Below are 18535 nucleotides of genomic sequence, written 5' to 3' on the forward strand. Positions count from 1 at the left end.
GGCAGATTTATAATACCGTATGTGGGACTTCAGGGCAGAAAGCAGTGATGAAACAAATGGCTGGATGGTTCAGAAAAGTCCTTTCTGCAAAGGAACAACGCTTGATGGCTTTATACAGTACACACTGTCATGGCCTAATATTTGTGCAGTCACAAAACTGCCAAATAAAACATTATTAGCAGTTACTTTTACTTTGACAAATGTACGGTCGGAGAAGTGTTGTTTTTTTTTCTTGTTGAGAGGCCTATTGTGACTTTCCTTTCTGTGTTCTGGGGGTGAAGCAATACTAAACCAATTTATCAATCCTGACAGTATTCTGACTCCACGCCGGAGCTATCTGCATTGCAAAAGCTCTATGGGAGCTGAACTCAGGCAACTGTTCTTCCTGCTGGAAACCAGACAGCCAACGAAAGTAGCTATAATCAGTTTGAATTTGCCTCTGGCTCATCTTTTGCTCTGTTTCCTTTTAGACCACTACCTCATTAATAAAAATTTGCTGGATTGCTGAGAGTTCAGGTTTCACAATCTACTACTTAGAATTTGAGGTTAATCCAATGCTGACTACAGTAAAAGGGGGGGGGAAAAAGCAACAAATAGCAGAGGAAAGGGATGAAAAGGCCAGGTCAGGTCTGGTCCCAGGCTAAAGAAAAGCAGGACAGAAGGCGCACCGTGCCTGCCAGTGATTACCAGCAACGAAGGAAACAGTAGATAAGAAGCACAACCGGAATGCCCTGTGTTGAAATTTGCCACACAGAACACAACATCCTCAGCACATGACAGGCAAATAAAGACAAACGGTCCATCCCGTAGCTCAAAATACCTTCCTGAAGATCAGCTTCCTACAGATTTCTGGCTAGATAAAAGGCACTGTCTGACCTGGCTTGAAATGTTAGGGCACTGCTACCTCATGATGACACTTCATTTGGTTCCCAACTTGATTTTACAATCAGCTTTTGTTTCAGGTAGTTACATTGAGATTTCTTCCCTTGAAAAACCTTGGAACTGTTTTTTTTAAATGGGTCAGGAGGAGATGGGAGAAAAAAAAAATTACTTTGGGAACTCGGTTTTGAGAGGAGCGCTTTACAGAGAGCATGTTTGGGTGAGGGAGAGGAACAAAATCATTTTTTTAAAAAACAAAGCAGACCAAACAGAAGGGAATATCAAACCCAGATTGTAATACAGAAATATCAACCCACGATATTCATGGACATTTCTCCCTTTCACCAGTACAATCTCCTGTCCTGCCTATGTGTGTCCTAACCCCAAGTCATGACACACTGCACCCCAAAGAAGGAAAGCAGCATACACAGGTATCCCCCCAGCCGATGTCATCACCAGTGTGACCAGCTTGATTTAAAGTCCTGCCACACTGTGGGTACTGGGCCTCAGCAGATGGATTTGGGTGAGGAGGAGCCTGTACATCAGGTGAGCAGATCGAATGACAGCACGTTCAGGGCCTCGAGGAGGGCTAAACCCCACAACAAGGGATGCAGGGCAGGGAGAAGGGATTTGGGAAGCAGACCTCTGGACAAGGCACACAAAGAAGCTGCCCACTGGGAAGAGCAGTAGCAGAAGTGCTAAGAGAATGAAGCTTAAGGAGATGGGAGTTGGAGAGATGTGGGTGCTAGAGGAAAACACCTGAGTCCTGCAAAAAGGTGGAAAGAATATATACACACCTGGAGGACAGGCTCATATTGATTTCACTTAACATCTGTACTACCTGGTCTCTTAATAAATGAGGACATCAAGACAGGAGTACCTGACTTGCAAGCAGCATGGCTCAATTGTTTTTTTTTTCCCCTTTTAGAAGATCCAAAGGAAAGACAAGTGAGGCATAATGGTGCCAGAAATCAGACTGCGTTCTCCCAGCATTTCCCCCTTCCCTTCTTCTACTACAAGATAGACACTGAGGATAAAAAAAAAAAAAAAAAAAAAAAAAAGAAAAAAAAAAAGAGCGCAGTTTATCCCATATCACCTAAATCATCTCAGACAAATGGAAGTGCAATTCTTTAAAAAAAAAAATCATAAATATAAAATAGCAATGTATCACTTTTTCTAGCTTCCCTTTTTCACAGAGCTTGAACAAAGAAAATAAACCAATTAGTAGCAACATTGTAAGTACCATTCTTTCAAGGCATAAGAAAAGAATGGATCCAGCCATGATCTGAGACTTAAGGATGCTTGAGCGAGCAAATTAAAACTTTCACTCATAGGAATTAAAGGCTTCTGAGAAATTTAAAGGAATCCATAGGTATCCTGATGAAATCCTGACCTTATTCAAGTCCATAGGAGCTTTTCAACCAACTCCGAGGGAGTCTGGATTTCACATCTAGCACTGGTTGGCTGACAGGAGAACATCAATGATGAAGATGAACACAATTTCCATGCTACGTTGGAAGCAGCCAGAAAGGCTCCCTGGGACACCAAAGTTATCTCACCTCTTTATTTTCAGTGATTTTACACTAAAATAGGTGGTTGCTTATCTTCACCTCACCACTGGGGCTGTGCCATTCAGTTTTAAAAGATGAAATGGAGCCTACCTGCATTTCTGCCACAAGAATCCCACGGTAAATGCGTCCGGGACTTTGTAATAGGCTCTGACATTAGAAAAGAAAAAGAATGACTTTGCAGGAACCAATTGTTGGGGTAAAATGGACATCTTCCCCTCTCTGAATTTTAAACATTTTGCACATCCATCCCAGGCACAAAAGATTCTGTGATTCCCATGACAACTGTGGCAAATGCAGCTGTAGGCATCATTTAATTACAGTGATTCAGCCTTCCAAGTCAACATCAATTCCTTAAAGTGCTTCAGGGCATCCAGCACATGTTCAAAAAGGAGCATTCATGTGACCTTAAGAATATGGCCTTTAAGGTATGTTTCCATTTATACTCTGGGAATTTGGAATTCATTAACACCAATTAGAACTGGACATTGTGTGCTTAATTCTCCAGGCACTGCACTACAGATTTATCCCTGCAGGTTGAAAAGTTGTTTTTGGTTTTTTTTTTTGTTTGTTTTTTTTTTTGATGAAGCAGAAAGCTAAGATAAAGGGAAATGTCCTTGTATGATTTGTTCTCATGGGTCATGGCAACAGCAGTATTGCAGGAGAAAAATGTCCCTTACAGAGCTATATTTTCTATGGATATTATACCGACAAGACAAAAGGCAGCTGAGCTCTCACATACCAGCATCCAAGCCAGTAAAGCTGTACCCGTTCTGGATGCATCACATAGTAGAAACCACGACTTGTCCTTAAGTATCTGCTATAAATAATCACACCAGAAGTAAAATGTGTTTTCATTCGAGAAGTAACCTCTCTCCTTGTCAGCTTCACTTACAGAAAATGCACGCTGTAAATCTGTATGAGTTCTCCTCCAGAACACACCAGAAAAGCCAAATATTTTCACTTCTAACAGCACATCCACTGCAATGTGAAAGACTGAACTAAAATAAAAAGCAATCCCTGTTGTTTAAAGACCTGCCCCATAGCTCTGTGTGTTAATTGTTAACAGTGACCCGCTCCCGTAAAAGACTGAGAAACACGCAGAGTCTTGCAATCAATGCTACTAATTCTTCAAAGCAGATCTTATTTACCACAACAATTGAATGTATCTGGAATGTATGGAAATTATTAACAAAACCTAACACCAAATGCACTGCAGACATGGGGCTACTTGGAGTTAAGTGAAAGACGGACATAAACCAATTCTGTAATCTTGTGGCTGTTTCCACCTTAAGGAAGGACCAGAATGCAATGTGCTAAATTACTCGGGCGTAGGGATATGTTGCTTAAGTTTTTTTTTTAAAAAGCAGTTGCACTGCTGGCACAACAGACCTAGCCCTGTCACAAGCAATTTATTACATCAGTATATCAACTTTATTAAAAAAAGAAAAAAGACGATGAAGTCTGCCTTTGTGCAGAGCTCAGCTCAGACTGGTTTGGAAACATAAACAGCTTCAGAGTTTAATTAGAAACTGTTTACATCTTAAAGATAATTTCATTTTCTTCAAATTGTAACAGAGGTAATTCCAGATAGTTCTGCTGACTCCACAGTTTAATGTCTCTAAGCTGCCAGACTTAAAAATGCAAAGTGAGGTCTGCACAGCTGAAAACAAAGTGAGAGGGGTCAGGAAATACCGGGCTAACTAATAATGGCTTGATTATCTAAAGTTTAACAGGTCTGAAGCTACAGGATGCTGCAGGATGTCTCGGAAGAAGAGAACCAGTCAGTAAATTAAAGTCCTTTTCCACACTGTATTTCTGATTTCTGTCCCATTTCTAGCATAACTTTTTTTTTTTTTTTTTTTTTTTTTTTTTTTTTTTTTTTTACCTTGTGCAGTGTTGGAATAAGTAGTTTTCGCCTGAAAGTCAAGATGCTGTTTTCATGCCATACCTGACTGTCTCCTGAAGCTGGAGTGCTGGGAATCTCTGGAGGGTGTATGTTTGCATAGCCTGGTGCAGTAGATTCCATTTCAGAGTTCGAGTAACCAAAATCAAGGTGATCTTATATCCTGCTTCCTTGAGATCATTTTTCAAAAAGAAGACGTGTGATTGAAACTAATACTTAATACAGCAAATGGCATATACGATTAGTACTTTCCTAACTTGTCCTTAATAGATTTAAACTATGTTTTATTTAACTATATTTTTATAACGTAGTTAAATATATATTTTTATATGGCAGATTAAAAAACAAAAATCAAACAAAATCAGATTACAAAATAACAGGGCTCCCCACAAAAGCCTTTGTGAGGCAACCCTACTGAGCAAAACAGTTCTCCAGGAGACACCAGCCACCCATCTATCATGCAAATATATATTTATGCATTATAAAACCAGCATTACTGTTACTAGCCTTCTTTTGATGTGCAAGCCTAAATCTCCTTAATGGCAATGGATGATACAGGAGGGAAGAACAGACCTCCAGCACCACCGAAGGACATCAGTTGTGTAACACACTTGAAGGAGAGAGACAGCCCCCAGATGCTGCCCTTGGTGGTGAAGGCAGAGAAGCTGCTGAGCATCTCCTCATCCTGACCCAGCCCTGCTGTTCCCAGTTACCCCAGTTGCACTGGGATAACTGTGCACCTGCACCACTAGACAGATCACTAAATAATCATTCATATACATTCCTCTCCACTGGTTTTTAACTTGGATGATGTCCTCCACCTGGATTATCACATAGCCCCACAAAATGCTATTCCAGTTCACCAGAGCTAGAAGTAAACTGCAGGACAGGAGCAAATCAGGTTGGGGGTTTAGATCCACAGGCCAGTTTCTCTGCCCAAATCCATATTTTATGGTGTTTGCTGTGGGTGTAATGTGATAGTAAGAAATGGCTTTTGGGTAGACACCCTGTGCATAGATTCTATAACTCACATGCCCATGACCTACCATTTAATTTTTCTTTAATAGAGAGAACAAATACCTAATTTGATGCCTCAGTGGCTCTGGGGAGCAGTTCCAGAAGCACCCTTAGACCCCAGGAGTTTGTGGAAGAGGGAGCACTGATTGCAGGACTCCTGAAATACTAGTGAGTGCTAAAACTAGCCCTAGCCTTACACTGAGTATGAACGCTGGAGAAATCTTAAAAGACAAAAAAACAAAATAAGACCTTCAACAATGTCAAAGTAGCAGGAACCGGGGATGGGGGGAAGAGGAAAAAGCAAAGAAATCGCTATTTTCGATGTCTCTGGTATACACTTGCTACCACAGAGGGCTGTCAGTAGAGGGTAGCCAATAATTTAAAAAAAAAAAAAAAAATTATTTGCCAGAGAAATAGATGCTATAAAGGACACAAACTAAAGTGTGATGCACATCCCCTCGGCCACTGAAGTTAATGCATAAAAGGAAAGTGTCAAATATAACTCTTTCTCACTTGCAGGAAAGCTGCCTTTCAAGCATAGCTTCTCGTCATGTATCTTCTTGTCCCAGATCCCAGCACTACACTTCCAAACCAGTTAGGAATTGGCCTGTAAAGTGCAAGAAAGAACAAATGTTTCCTAACCTAATCCTTGGATGCCTGGGCCACTTGTATAATGAACCCATGGACCAGCTTATCACCAGCGGGGCAAAGAGGAACGTTCACATTTCTGGTATCTTCTGTGCAACTCATGGTCTTGCTTGGTGTCACTTTTCAGCTACTCATAGACATCCGGTACTATTACTCAGGAAAAAATGCTATGTTTCTACTCAGATATTTTATTTACCTTTAACTGTAACTAATGCACTCAGTGTTCAGTGCAGAATACCTAACTGTTCCTACAGGGAATTAAAATATTGTACCTACCAATGCTCTTTTTCAGTGGTATCTGGAAGAAGCCCACCTGATGGTCCTTCCCATTTAATTTTTCACCATTTCTCCTCAGCATTATTTTGACCGAATCAATTAGTTTAATTTGGGACTGTCACTCAGCTGATTCTTAACAGACTGTATTTTGTTCACACTCTCATTCACAAATATGCAGCTTCCCATTGGCTGTTTTAATTCTAACATAAATGTTTTAGTTTTACTTAAAAACATACTGATGACAGTGGGTGGGTTTTGGATTGGTTAAAAAAAATTCATCTTCAGATTTCAGCAGTAAACAAACTAGTATTTTTCTATGTACTTTGTACAATTTCTACTACGTGCTCTTTCTGAGTCCAAATTGTTCTCCTCCCCCAAGCCCTGCCTCCAAAACCTCAATAATTAAAGTGAAATTGTGTACTGAAAGGCAATTACTCAAAATTAGCTGTTATTTTCTACCGAGTAGCACAGTTCCATAAAACCCCTCTAAAGTGATGATCAATATCTGAGAGGTTAAAGAATTGATCTCAATTCCATTTCTCCTTTTCCTTCACTTATGATCACTACACAAAACTCGGTCCCCTGGCTGAAGCTGAGCCCCAGGCTATCCTGCAGCACAGGCAAAACAGAGGCATTTCCAACAGCCAAGTCACAGTGTCACAGTCCAAGCTCCACTTCCCTGTAACACATGCAGTCGTATTTATCTGAGTAAACTGAATTTAAAACCTGACCGAACCAGAAAGATGCATTGACTTGAAATTCTAGCTGTGAAAATGGAAATGGTAACAAAAGATACAAGATAAGAATGGGAGGGGGAAATAAAAAGCAGGCATAGAGTGATTAAATTAATTTTTTGACTTTTCAAAAGGAACACCACAGCAAGAGGAACATGACAAGGAGGAGTTGTGCGAAGAAATTATAACGGAGATGCTGCTTCCTTGTTTATGTTACTGGCCCAGATCTTCCTGCGTGGCACTAAACGGCTTTCTGCCCCTAATGCTTCGTGCCATCGCCAGGATGCAAACCAGCATATGCCTTGGAACAGAGAAAAAACAAATCTGCTAGGGACCTAGATGAAAATAAAAGTTTCTGAAGAGATATTCTTTCATTCAAAAGTCGGTTGAGCAAATAGCAATGGCCATGCACTCTCTCACACATCAGGTTTTGCACTTCTTAAATATATACCACTTGTTTCATGTCTTGAAACAATAAGCCATGCGTTATTTTGCTTTTCCTAAGGATTCATTATTTTAAATGATTTTGCATTTATTCCATCTCTTCTTCATTGTGGTCTTCGAGAAGAAGCAATTTACAGCCAAGGTAGAAATAAGAGTTGAGGTAGACTGACATGATGTGCTGCCAGGCTGTGCTTGATGTGCAGGAGGATTTGGAGGACTGGACACAAGGTGATGGTGCTTGATGCTAGAGTCCAAGGGCATCTTGCAAACACCATCACAGTTCCTCAGCACAAACCCATCTTGCCTTCCTACTCTTGTGCTTGTCTGCAGGGACAAACTCCAAGGCGGTTGCATCTTCCATTTGTAATTTCAGCACAATGGGGTAAGCGGGTGCTGCTGAACGGGTGTGTAAAAGCCCCCCCATGACTTACAGCTGTAAAGACAGCTTTCAGCCTATGGTTAAAGCATGCACCCTGCCAGGTCAACGTGATGTCAGGTCATCTCACAAGACACGTATCGCAAAAGAAATGGGCTGTGGGCAGTAGGACAGACCTGGGGGGGGAAATCTCTATTATTGTCATAGCAAACGGGACTGGAGGAGAGCCTACAAAGCAGCCCTTTTCCCCTCATCCTCTTTTCTATCAGCACGGTGAAATGCTTCTGTCTACAGAAGTGCAAAGAGAGATGAAACAAACTGCTCTACCCTAGGAGCCTGCCTGGCATTTCAATTAGCCATGGCCAGGATGATTCAGCAACAAGACACGATCCTGGTAAAAGCAACACACTTCTGCGAGAGGACAATGAAAGAAGCTTTCATTAGAGAGAGTCCTGGGACTCCGCAAAGGGATGGAGACCACAGGAGGATCAGCATCTGAATAAGCCTGGTAAAACTAGCTGTCCTTAGTGGTCTCTCATTAACACCTGAACTACGTGGGGGGAAAATGGAAAGGCACCAAAGAGTATTTTCTGTAAGAAGGAAGGAAGAACTTGTTTCCAGTATGCTCAGCTTCCCTGATGACGATAGTTGTGTAAGTCACCTATATATAAACTAGAAGAGTATGCTATTGGCAAGGACACAGACATGGCTGAGGGGAAGTATTAACCCTTGGGATTACAGGAGGGGAGAGCACAAACTATAAACATTTTTCTTAAGGCTGGCAAGAGATTTCAAGCATATACTAACGCATAAACTTTCAACTGCTTTGGGGAAACTCACCCCGTTTCAACCCCCATGGAGATACCTGATGAAAAAGCACATAAAAAGTGCGTTTTGAAAATTATTAAATAAATAAGTACTCCTAATTGGCATAATTTTTTCTCCATAGTTTGTGCTAAATTCTGCTTTTAGTTGCAGCGGTACAAATCTGGAGAAATGCCTTGGGTTTCACCAGCACTCTTCTGTATTTATCTAGCTGTCAGGAAGAATTTTTTCACTCCTATGAGTGGAAGCTTTAGGGAGATACTTGAAGAAGAAGTACTGAAATGGCCTCGCTGCTTCAGCCTAGTCCCTTAGTTTTCAGACTGCGAGCTCGGTAAAAAGATTTGCAAATTTCTTTAAGGCTCCTTATATCCTTTTTTTCACTTGGACCAGTCTATGGTCAAACCTATCTAAAAGGACTGAAGGAATATCATTTAAACATCTGCACAAAAAAGGGAACAATGTGTTAGTATTAAATATTTCCTTATTGTTACTATTTTTACAGCAAAACCCCAAACTTCTACAGTGGGATTTATGTGATTTCCATAGCAGGTACTTGAATTTCTAAAAGGCCTGGAGTGCCACAAATTTTGTGTTTTAAATGCTTAATTCCACGTTACACAAAATATATTTCGTTAACGTAGTGGGTCTTTAAAGGAATTTGTAGCTCACACACAAGTGGTCCACATCTTGCTGGTATATTTTAAGACTAAAAGCTATAGGAAGCTCATTAAAAGATAGATCCAACAGAGTTTAAATTCCACACTGATCCCTGGAGATTTTTTTCCACCGAGAAGTAATTTCCAAGGCCTCTTCAAAGACTGAAACATAAGAACTGAAAGAAACGGCAATAATTAATGAAATCACTTTAAAGCAACAATCCTTAAAACATTCCCTTTTGCTGCACAACCACACAAGTGACTCCACGGCTAAGTGTACAGAGGCCTTTCTGTTATAACCCAGATATTTCCTATTCTTTTTAGATATCAGATAGGGACTTCTTGGGGGCTTGGACTTTTTACACTAGCTTCAGACCAAAGATTTTTTTTTTTTCCTTGAATTTGTAAGTCTACCTTAAACCAACAGAAATTAGAAGAGCGCAGAATGAGTTCCAATGAGTATCCTGAGATGAGCAGGCTGTCTCTCAGCGTGGCTTCCCTGGGATGCTCTTTGTTTTGACGATTTTGCTATTCTAAGAATGCATTTCAGGTAGGGAATATTCATCTGGCCTTCCATTAACAGACACATACTTCTAGAGGTGAAAATTCTTCAGTGTTCCTTGAATAATGGTGCTCAAAGGAATACTACTATCGGTCAGATGTTGGGTAAATATTCAAAGTGTTAATTTTAAATTGGTAAAATGCAGTTTGGCTTAAGGCTTAAACTATTCTTCTAGAATACTTATTACAGATTGACAGCACAGTATGAAGGTAAAGCCTAAGGCTATAAACCTGATGTTAAAATTTCCATTTATAAATCAATAATCACTGCAAACAAACCAGTCTACTCAGTTCTGTAAATGCCACAACTCTTCCTCAGGCACAAGTTGTATATAAAGTTTGGTAAAAATCCAAAGAGAGCATTACAAAGCTGACATGCACCTAACGGCCCCCTCCTCAAACTCAGACCTGTGGGGTGCTGGAGCAGGGCACGGCGCTGCTGAAGGAAGCCTTTAACCTGTGAGGTGAAACCCCTGGACCAGCACACTCAGCATGGAGGAGAGCTTCAGATACACCCAAAGGATGCTGGTGCAGAAGGCAGAACCGGGGAAGAGCTATCTAATCTCACCTCAGAGACACCTTCACAAGGTGAGTTTGGAAAGGGTCGAGAAATCTCAGTCCTGAGAGCATCTCCTGTATTTACTTCCAAAAGCGGAGTAACTGGATGCCCAACCAGGAGCTCAGCTGAGATGACTAAAGCTCACGTGCATCTTTCAGGAGCTCAGAGCCCAGACCTGCCTGCCCACTGCTTACCAGCTATCACATCACCTCACCTCCCAGCCCTCTTTCCAATTTCAGTTTGTTTTCACAGGGTGCACACAAGCCCTGACGTGCTGCAGAAGGCAATTCCATATGGATATTTACTACCTATTGTTTTAGAAGAGCCAAGTTATTTTTCTTTTCCAAACTGTAGAAATCACTCTCATTCTCCTCCACACAAAAAAAAACCCTCTCTTTTGTTTGTCTCTTAATTTGCTGTGCTTGGCCTCTGGCCAGAATCCCTTTTTCTGCCTTGAAGGAGGGTGACAGCACGCCTTTGAAGGAACGCCAAGGCTGCTGTTAGGCTGACCAGCAGGGAGCAATCCTGCCCAACACTCCCTGGCCTCTCCCACATTGGTCTCCTTTCCCAGAAACATGCAGTCTCAAAGGCAGAGGTTGAGCCGATCACAATTCCCAGAAGAGATTTTTAAGCAACAGATGAAGTTTAAGCACACGCAGAGAATGCTGGAGCTGGAAGAGACATCAGAAGATCAACCAGACCATCCTCTCGCCCTAAGGCAAATCCAGCTGTACCTACAAGACACTGCTGACAGATATTTGTCTGACTGGTTCTCACCAGCTTCCAGTCACAGGCAGTAACATTTCTGCAGGCAGTCCAGTCCAGCACATCACTTCCCATCAGAAAGCCTTGGTAAATCTACTCTCTCTTACTTCAGTTGAATCTTATCAGTCCTCGTCCGAATATGGACACAAAGAACTTATTCATTACATCGTTCAGTTTCTAACAGTACTTTAAAATACAGAGCAGCAAGCTGTACCTAGCTACCCTGGTCACCGTGCCTGTACTTTTTGTGTCTATAAAAACACTCTGTTGACATACAGTGCTTTTATCATCAGCAGAGTAAGCGTTCAGCGCTGACTCAGAGGGATGACCACTGGTTCATAGGTTTTATTTCCCAGAGCATCTTATGTCTTTTCTTGGAAGATCTTCCTCTGGCCACTGAACAGCTCTAACCCCACTGACATTACAGATTTAATTTGCTCACATGCTGAAACTGCTACACACTTGTAAGGGGTGAAATGCAAAAGTTTGTGCAAAGCTAAAAACCTGCACAAGACAAAGGCTTTACAGAGAGGCTAATAATATATTTCCTGCATCACTTTATTTCTGACACATTCATCTTAGTCTTGGCCGTGGGATACTGTTCATTTTCTATTATGACTGATACTCAGTTGGAAAGATGAGAGAAGGAGAAATTGTGATTCAACACTTGTTTTTTGGTTTTGTTTTTTTTTTTAAACTAACCAGTTGCTTACAGCATTTTTGTCTCTTACACTGGTAACACAGAAACAGAAAGGTACAATGGTACATCTTGTGCTCTGATAATAAGTTTAATTGTTTCAGCTTGAGGGGGATAACTGTGAGAGGATTTGCCAGGTGTTGAAAAAGCTTTTCTTTTTTTCCCTTTAAATGTTTCTGAGACGCAAAATGAAACCAAAAATTTTCCACTGTAACTGTAACTTGCCAGCGCTTACCCTCACACTTACCCAGTCGAGGGGTTCATGATGCAACCCCCTTTATCAGTAGGTGCTTTACAGTTACAGCCCCTCTCCAATGTATCATGATTCATTCCAAAATTGTGTCCCAGTTCATGAGCCAGTGTGACTGCTGCACCTAGAGGGTTTTCTGAGTGATCCTTAAAGAAACCAAAAACAACTAGTCAAGTCAACATACAACACCAATTCAAAATACACATTCCCCTCTCTAAGGTCCTATTGCCTGTCCTTTGAAATGCTTTATAAACTTACCAGCTGTAGTTACACTGTTGTTAAATGGACAAAATTTTAAATTCATCCGCATATACCAAGTGCAGGCTGGGAATTTCGGGACAGCCTATCCATCCTGGCCACCCAGTTTCCCCAGCACGTTAGATATTTGAGATCACTGGGCAGCTTGGAACATCTGGGTCATCTCTTCATTTAGGGCTTAAAATTGCTCTGCTCAGTAAATCCCCCAAACTCACAAGTCACGGCAGTGGCAGAAAACAGTCAGCCGGATGTGGGGTGTTGGTAAGGGTAATCGCTTAGGAGTGAGGAGGAGTGTGATGGGGGAAAAGTGAGAAGATCCTTAATGTCAGGAGGTAAATTATAAATACATCAAGGGACTTCACTTGGTCTATTAAATATTCTGATATTAAAGAAACAGTCTGAAGAAAGTCCAGGATTTCACAAGCCTTGTAAGAACAACCAAATACCTTTGAAAACTTCTTTTTTAAAATAAAAGGACAAAGCAAGTCAAAATCTTCGATGGCCTCTTGTTAACACCTATGATTATTCTAAATGTTGCAAGTGTCAAACTGAAATATTAACATTAGTGCTTGCTGAAAATACTGATTTTTGGGACAATTATTTCTGAGAAATTCACTGCATGATCTGATCGCCGGCTGCTGATCAGAGTGATGTTTTGGCTTAACCACAAGTAAGAGAACTTTCCACATCGATCATTTATCTTGAGGGGAAAAAAAAAAAATCCACTGTACTCATGAAAGCTTTCCCTAAAGGCATAAACATGTAATATAAATGCATGATCCACTATTTATCAGTCAGTAAATGGAATTACTATGTACAGCTGCCTGCTCTAAAACCATACATGAATATATTCAGTCTAAATAAGTCTTTTATTATCACCTAAGCCAGCCTTCAGAATAAAAAGACGTAAAAGGTAAAACTGTCAAAAACATTAGCTATATATTAATGAAGCCCTTAATACATGACTTGGGGCAGATATGTGTGTTTCTTCTTTCACCTGTCTGTGCCAATATTTTTAGTAAATCGTTTCTCAACAAAATCAAAAAGAGAATACAGTCATTCTGCATTTTGAATAAACTCAAAAGAATTTTGCCTTTTAACAAAGTATCTCTTTTTAGTTTTTCCTGAATTTTAAAATTCTAATATAAAAATCTTGCGACTGATGTAACAGCCGGTTTGCGTGCAGTTATATTCCAAGATGTGTTTGGTGAAAGAAGCTGTACAACTTGTCCTAGTTAAAGAAATTAGAGCAAACCTGTGCAGCTAAATAATCTGTAATAACCAAGAAAATATATACTCCTGCATAATGCCTACATGTGGAGATGTCTTATCTAGATACTAGTCACAAACAGATTGATTTATCTTTGTACTCATAGTAATTTATGAAATATTTAGAGAATTCAATGTAATTGAACCTGATGTCATAAAAAGAGCACAACCTCTCACTCAACTGCAAAACAATCCAGGACAAAAGATTAAGAAAACAATGAAATAATTCCATATAATTTACCAGCAATACCTTGGAGTGATGCCTTGAAATTAGGGCTGTGTGGTCAAGTTAGAAACTCCTCTAAGCTTTGAGCTATCTTGACAGACAACAAACTGAGCTCAGTTTTTCTTTATTTTGCCAGTATTATTTCTACTTACTGAACAGAGATTATATTTGTTTGAACACCTCTAAAGCTGGCAATTAAAAATAAAAACAAGGATTCACAGAGTCCACTCCAGAACCTGAGCGATAAATGATCTGAAATGCAATTTGGGTCTTGAATAGGCAAACAATTATTATAGCCCATGCGGTTCTCATTAGTTGCTCACTTGGAATGCAATTTTATCAGTTTTTAGAGAGGGTTTTTAAAACAAGGAATGTGATGTCTCAGCAAAAGAGGTTATTTGAAGACAGCATAAATGAAGATTATCAAAACAAACAGCGACATGTCCCATTTGATACTGACACCATTTGAGTATCACAAGGACTAAAGAGACGAATAGCAATGTGACTTTGATTTATTCCATCGGGGTCTTTGAAAGTTAACTTGAGCAGTAAAAGTCATTACCAAACAGTTTCACAACCACTGAATAAGCAACCATCTACTGTTAAGACATTATAAGCTGTTGCACAAAACATGCAGCTGCTTTCAGCTGGGCTCTGCTTCATTCCGCTGAGATCCAGATCAAATTGGATTAATAAAACACTGTCACCTACAGCTGGAACAGGTAAATGTCCCAATTCTGGTACTTTCTATGCAGTTTCAACCAGTTGTAGGAATACATTTCCGAAAACATACTTTTATTACATTAAACAATTCACTGAAATGTAAGTGCCCCAGTTCCACACTTGTCATTTAGTGTAACTTCCCACTAAAGTCAACAGAAATTTGACATCAGGGAGGATACTACATTACATTACAGCAATATTTTACTTTTAAAGTCATAAATTTAGTGGGCAGCCTTTTGAAAAAAAGAATGAAGACTGAATTGTGTGTCAAAGACTTGCTTTAATATCAACTTTTGTTTGGTCTTTCTGTAAGACAACAGAACCATCACGGTAAAACAGAATTACAATGCTTTTGATAGACCAAAAGCTTCTCGTACTCGGATGACTGCTCTCCCCACTTTGAGTTTCTCTCACATTGAGTAAGTGGGAGACAGGGTGTCACCTACCCCTGAGAGAATTCAGCCTTATATAAAAGTAGAAAGGGGCAGGCTCTCAGGCAGGCACGACAGAGGAATTTAGATTGTGTAGTAGAGCTGACTAACCTCAAAACCCGTCAGGGAAATCATATCATACAAGGATGACTCCAGTTTTTGTATTCAAACGCAATTTCTCACGCAATCTCCCCGTTCTTCTTTCAGATCAGTTTTGAGACTGTGGGAGCTTTTTGGGATTGAGTATTCGGGGTGGGGTGAGGAAGGGGTAGGCTGAATTATAAGGATGGTCAAATGCTGAGTTACCCAGTCTTGAGCTGGTTGAGCGTTACAGCCAGGTTAACAGTTATCCATTCTTTCATTTGTGCATCTTTCAAATTTAGAGCTGTCTGCTGTAGGCACTGGTATACATACAAACTTTTATTCTATGCACCCGAATTGGCTTTTGTCAACTGGGGGGGGAAGGTTGGGCACCCAAGCATTTGGTTTTTTTTGGGGGGAGCGTTTGCTTGTTCTGAATTTGGCTCCTTTTCAAGGATTTGCTTGACGAGCAGGAAAACATTTCTAGCTCTGCTGTGCAAGCCTCGAGTTAATTTGCACCTCAAAAGTTTCAATTCACTGAGGTGGGATTCTCTGGGAAACATCACACTCCCCTGCACAACTGAAGCTGCAGCCTGGCCCATGATTCATACACAGACTCTGGGTTTCTCCTGGACGTATAAATCAGTCTCTCTCTGTCAGAGCCCTGAGAGCACTTTAAAGAAATGCTGATTCTTGTTTTCTTGTTACTGCAATGAACTGTGTTTTTGTTGTTTCTGTTTAAAATGACAGTTTCCAGAGCAAAGAGGACTGACTTTGCAGTAAAACATAGCGTAGCATATTTTAGTTTATGCTAAAAATTAAGAAGATAAAAAAAGTCATCATTAGGGCATCTCTGACTGCAGATAAAGCCCAAGCAGTGACTGCTGGCCTGAGGGTGAAATGGATACTATGGGGCTGTCTGCCTCATCTGTGCTTTTGCCAAGATTTGGAAGTCTACTGGGAGACTCCTACAGATTTTTCTTCCACTTTTCCTCCTTTTCCTTTTGTAACTATCCCCCAGGTACGCAGTGAAAAGCTGTAACAAACACCAATTAGAGACCCAGCTTCTAAAGCTAACAAGAGACTAAACCCTTTGTCTTTTCTACAATTTTGACACGACTTTTCTCCAAATTATGTGATTTTTCTTTCCCACTCTTTCCTATACCTCAGCTTCCCTGCTCACCTCGTAAATCCTCCCACTCTGAACCATCCATATATCATCTTCCACAAATGCACGCATCAGCCCAGCTTGGCTTCTTGCCTACTTGTCCAAGAGACCACAAAGGAGCCCTGCATTGTGGACCAGCCTCAGCTTCCAAGACAGTTAAGAAGGAAGGGGAGACCTTCAAGGGGCTTCATCTCTATGATTTCCCCACTACATGGATTGTCTCGAAACAAAAGCCTGGGCTCCAGGTTAGCCCCATGAAGCTCTGAAGAACTGGGAGTTTTGAGACCAGACTGACACTGAACATTGTGTGTTCCAGAGCTCCCACCTAGTTTAGGTTGGGACTTGCAGCCGAGGTGTCCAGCAGAGCTGGAGAGAACCACCACATCATCTAAGGGGCTGGAAGTCTAAACAAAGCTGTGGGAAACACAAAGGTTCTCAGCACACGCAGGCTGAGCTCAGAGAATATCTAAGAGGTTTTTAGGGCTCCCTGGCTTTCTGCTCTGGAGTTGAGCTCTGAGGTCACAAGCTGAGCCGGCTAGTGGCCTGCAAGCTCTGTGAGTCCACATCTAATTTTATTTAAAATACTTCTATTGGAAAGCTTAGTTAACACAAAACTTCTTTCCCCTCCTTTTTCACAAAACAGTTAAGAATTGAGAAAAAAAAAATAAATTGAAAGAAAATATTCCAGAACTACTTCCAGAAATTGGCTCAGATGTTTACTTGTATGTTCATCATGTCTAGCATCTAACCACAGCATTACCAGTAACATATCTCTGAGAGGGGCTCAGGTAGAATAAACGCCGCTATTGTTTGTTCTCGTTGTCTGGCAATGTAATAAAACCACTGTGCTGCGAAGATGGAAAATAAGGCCTTACACAGGAAACTCTGTAAATACAGAATAAAATCAATATAATAAAAGATTCAGGATAGATTGTTGTTGCCTGTAACACTAGTATACCCAAGTGTATTAGAAATACATCTTCTGGTTCTCATCCTTCACAGCACCTCAGCACGTGATTTAATGATAATTAGGAGTAGAGGTTTCTTGCAAAGAGGTCATGCTATATTTTAACGTAATATTTTGATTTTTTGTTCGCTATGGAAACTATCATTTACAAGCAATGTAGATAACACTGAGACTGAAAATGGGACAGATGGGGCTGAAGTTCTGGTACAGGATACAGGACTACAATACTTGCGATTGTGTCGCACCAGTTGGGCCAGTTTCAAGCCCTGTGCTCTTACCACTTACCATGACGACCCCTCCAGACTGCTCTGCAGTGCACATGCTCATTATGGGCGCCATGCCAATGGTGGTCCCTTGGAAGTACACCCCGCTGCAGGAGGGCGGGAAAGGAGAAGAAGAATCACAGAATCACCATTCAGTGCCAAGATAGCGCCCTATTATTTCCAGTCTTGTATTTCTGCCAATCTCAAGACAAAGATCCCATTTCAAATGTGTCAGCTCCAGGCATTCAGGTTTAAAACAGGTTTTAAAACAATGAAAAGCACAGATTAGTCATGTCGGCTTGCTGAACTGACAATGACAGCATCCCTGCTACAAGAAAGATCCATTTGATCACCGTCCTTTGGGTTTACCACTGTAAGAAGACCCTTCTTTCCTTTCTCTTTTTTCCCCGGAGTGAAGTTGGGAATAGAAATACAAACATAAAAATTAAGTCTCTAGCTCAAAGAAGGGACATTTTAATGCAGTGGGAAGTTTATATGCTACTTGTTATAATAAACAGCCTAGAATGCAATAGTTCCAAACAAAGTATTATTATACATAGAAAGTAATCAAATATCTCATATGGGACAGTTCGGAAGGGCTCGCTCTATTCCTACACAGGCAATCTAAGAATATTTATGTGACGCTAAAGAGCTCCTTTTAATTACTAAGACACCAGGTATGTTTATCTGCATAGTGTAAAGACTGGATCATTGATCAAAATAATACCTGGTTCAAGAAAGAGGTGTTTCTCTTACGTTTTTTTTAAGAGTGCTTTTACTTTGAGCATGTTTACTTAATTACTTTAATCCAGGAACCAGCACCAGGGTAAAGGATGTGTATAATTTATTTTTTAATTCACAAATGCAAACAAATTGTCCAGTTTAGACTGCATTTGAAAGTTTACTGAGGTCTTTCTACTAACAAACAGGCTTTATGTAGTGTCCCCTTAGCCCTACTTTTGGGGTGAGGGCAGAACTGCCTTTTACA

General features: G+C 40.6%; 1 protein-coding gene across 1 annotated transcript in view; it reads right to left on the minus strand.

Annotated features, from left to right (window-relative positions):
- The window catches only part of ADAM12 (ADAM metallopeptidase domain 12), a 171759-nt gene that overhangs the window by 38597 nt on the left and 114627 nt on the right, over window positions 1-18535 (minus strand). Inside the window, exons 10-11 of the mRNA XM_026851654.1 lie at window positions 17570-17654; window positions 12159-12307 (exon numbers count right to left, since the gene is read on the minus strand). Coding sequence (XP_026707455.1) covers window positions 12159-12307; window positions 17570-17654 — 234 coding nt within the window. The remainder of the gene's footprint in view (window positions 1-12158; window positions 12308-17569; window positions 17655-18535) is intronic.

Source organism: Athene cunicularia (assembly GCF_003259725.1).
Source record: "Athene cunicularia isolate RWA chromosome 6 unlocalized genomic scaffold, athCun1 chr6_part1, whole genome shotgun sequence".
NCBI lineage: Eukaryota > Metazoa > Chordata > Aves > Strigiformes > Strigidae > Athene > Athene cunicularia.